At 32.9% G+C, this 2,500-nt stretch overlaps 1 protein-coding gene across 1 annotated transcript in view; it reads left to right on the top strand.

Annotated features, from left to right (window-relative positions):
* Positions 1 to 2,500, top strand: part of LOC125046428 (flocculation protein FLO11-like) — a gene marked incomplete at its 5' end in the record, with an annotated part of 21,986 nt that overhangs the window by 4,297 nt on the left and 15,189 nt on the right. Inside the window, 5 exons of the mRNA XM_047644203.1 lie at positions 322 to 389; positions 549 to 728; positions 978 to 1,147; positions 1,411 to 1,629; positions 2,345 to 2,500. The exon at positions 2,345 to 2,500 is cut by the window's right edge and continues 103 nt beyond it. Of these exons, the coding sequence (XP_047500159.1) occupies positions 322 to 389; positions 549 to 728; positions 978 to 1,147; positions 1,411 to 1,629; positions 2,345 to 2,500 (793 nt within the window). The remainder of the gene's footprint in view (positions 1 to 321; positions 390 to 548; positions 729 to 977; positions 1,148 to 1,410; positions 1,630 to 2,344) is intronic.

Genomic DNA, 2,500 nt, shown 5'->3' with positions numbered 1-2,500 from the left:
TGTGTAAACTGTTTATAATATTTATAGTTTTAGATTTTGTGGTCACAAGTTGAATTAGGATCAATCTAGTTATTATTATGCTTGATGTAACGTACCTTTATATACATGTATATATTGAAAAGAAAATTGCTCTGATAATGGATAATTAAAAGCTTTTCCCTTCAATATATTAATCAAAAGAAAGTATGCAGGTTCTATAGTCCCAGATTATTAAATTCATATTTTTCCAGTATTGGCAGAACTAAGTTATTTATTGATACATTACAAGAAAAGATGATAATGTATATGAAACCTAAGCCTCTTTTTTTCCTACTCTTCCAGGTTACTCAGGGAAACCTCACCCAGTTCGCGATCTGTTTCATGACGAGAACTTCTCCAGATTGCTCAGAGTAGGTCTTGTATTCTTGCTAAAGTCTGTGGATTTAACTAAAATATCGTGGCTAGAGTTGTAAACTGTACACTATGTCATTTTCCTTGAAAGAAAATTATGACTAATATTTTTTGGAAAATGACTTTGTATCTAAACTAATGATATATTTGTTTTGCAGTATAAACGCAGCAGTACTGTTAGTAATAGCAACAATATCCGTGGCCCATACAATGCAAATGCTTTATCAAGATATGTGGAATTGGTTCTAGTTGCTGACAAGTCTGTTTTTGAAAAACATGGCCATGAAGTATCAAAAATATACAACCGTTGTAAAGATATTGCAAACATAGTGAATGCGGTGAGTTTATTTCCAAATTGCGTATTTTATTATCCTTTAATTGTTGATACATTATTGTTTTTGTTTCTGATATTTATCTTTGCTTGTGTTTTTTTTTTATCATAATTTTTCTTGCTTGTATTATTTGCTTTAAAGAATCTATAGATCAGGGAAGTTCACATCCTTTTCTAGGATTTTGTCTCTGTATATACTTCATATGTACTTAGTAGTTTAATGTTATTTAAAATCTTCCTTTTGCTTACACTTCAGCTGTATCAACCGCTCAACATTTTCATTGCACTGGTGGGAGTTGAAGTGTGGAAGGATGAGGATCAGGTTGAAATCTCAACAGATGGAGACAAAACTCTCACAAATTTTCTAAACTATAGAAAAGTGCGACTCATCCAGGAACACCCTAATGACAATGCTCAACTACTAACGTAAGAAATGGATTTTAGTTTTATCATTGTTGTGATTATATATATTTTTCTATATATGCAAATTGATATAGAGTGACATCTTATTCAAATATGTACTGGAAGATGTGTGTACTGTATTAGATGTATATTTTATTTTGAAAGGAGAACCAGTTTTTAAAGACCAAGTGTATGTAATGCATTAGAATTATTTATTTTTCCTTTCAGCTGCTTTGCATTCTACAATTTTATAATAGAGTGGCTATGAATGTCTTTTGCTTTTTCAGGGGGAAGCAATTTGATGCAGGAGTGGTGGGCAAAGCTCTAAAAGGACCTATCTGCACATACCAATATTCAGGAGGTGTGAACATGGACCACAGTGATACTGTAGGACTCGTGGCAACAACAGTCGCTCACGAAATGGGACACAACTTTGGCATGGAGCATGATACTGAGGAGGAGTGTGAGTGCCCAGACAAGCGGTGTATCATGGCCCCGTCCTCCGGGTAAGTATAGTGCTCTCCCAGTAAAGGCAAGGATGTTTATTCACTTGCTGTTGAAGATGACCTCTTGAAATATATAACATTTGAAAAAAGACAGTTGAAGGAATCTGTAGTTACTTTCTCATTACAACTTGTGTAAAAACTTTAGTTAATAGTCAATTAAAAACACATGTAGCTATAACTATCTCTGTACTTTCTGAGTGTGTCATGGTCAATATTGGAGGTGCTATTGCCTTTATTTTCAGTATTTCCACTTTCTATCAGTCATGCTAACTTGTAACTAGTAAGATATTTGCAATAATTACCTTATAAGAAAGGTTATGATTCTCTGACACAATTATGTTAAGGAACTGGAAAGATATAAAGAGTTTAGTGTTGTTACAGATGAAGGAAAGTAATGTTCCTTTGATTAGGATACTGCCTCTCGGCTTACAGTTTGCTTTTATATGAAAAATGTCTTCTCCAATGTTATGTTTGAAATAAATTAATATTTTACTTTCTGTGAGAGTTTTTAAAGAGTATAAGAAGTCTGATCAGTATTTTGATTTTGATTTGATATTTATTGAGGCTGTTCATGGGTTAATTGGCTTGGCAGGAGATAATGAAGCTTAGGTTTATTAATACAAGTATACATATTGATTTTCTGTTTTTATTGTAATGCTACAATTTATTATTTTTAATTAATTAATTAATTAATTATTATTATTTTTTTTTTCAGGTCAAAGAGCCCAACCCACTGGAGTAGTTGCAGTTATGAATATTTGGCGTTATCTTTTGAACGGTCAATGGACTACTGCTTGCGAAACAAGCCAACGAGACTGTTTGATTCTCCAGTGTGTGGAAATGGTTTTGTTGAACCTGGGGAACAGTGTGA

The sequence above is a fragment of the Penaeus chinensis genome, chromosome 39 (genome assembly GCF_019202785.1).
Source record: "Penaeus chinensis breed Huanghai No. 1 chromosome 39, ASM1920278v2, whole genome shotgun sequence".
Taxonomy (NCBI): Eukaryota; Metazoa; Arthropoda; class Malacostraca; order Decapoda; family Penaeidae; genus Penaeus; species Penaeus chinensis.
This window is presented reverse-complemented; position numbering and strand designations above follow the sequence as displayed.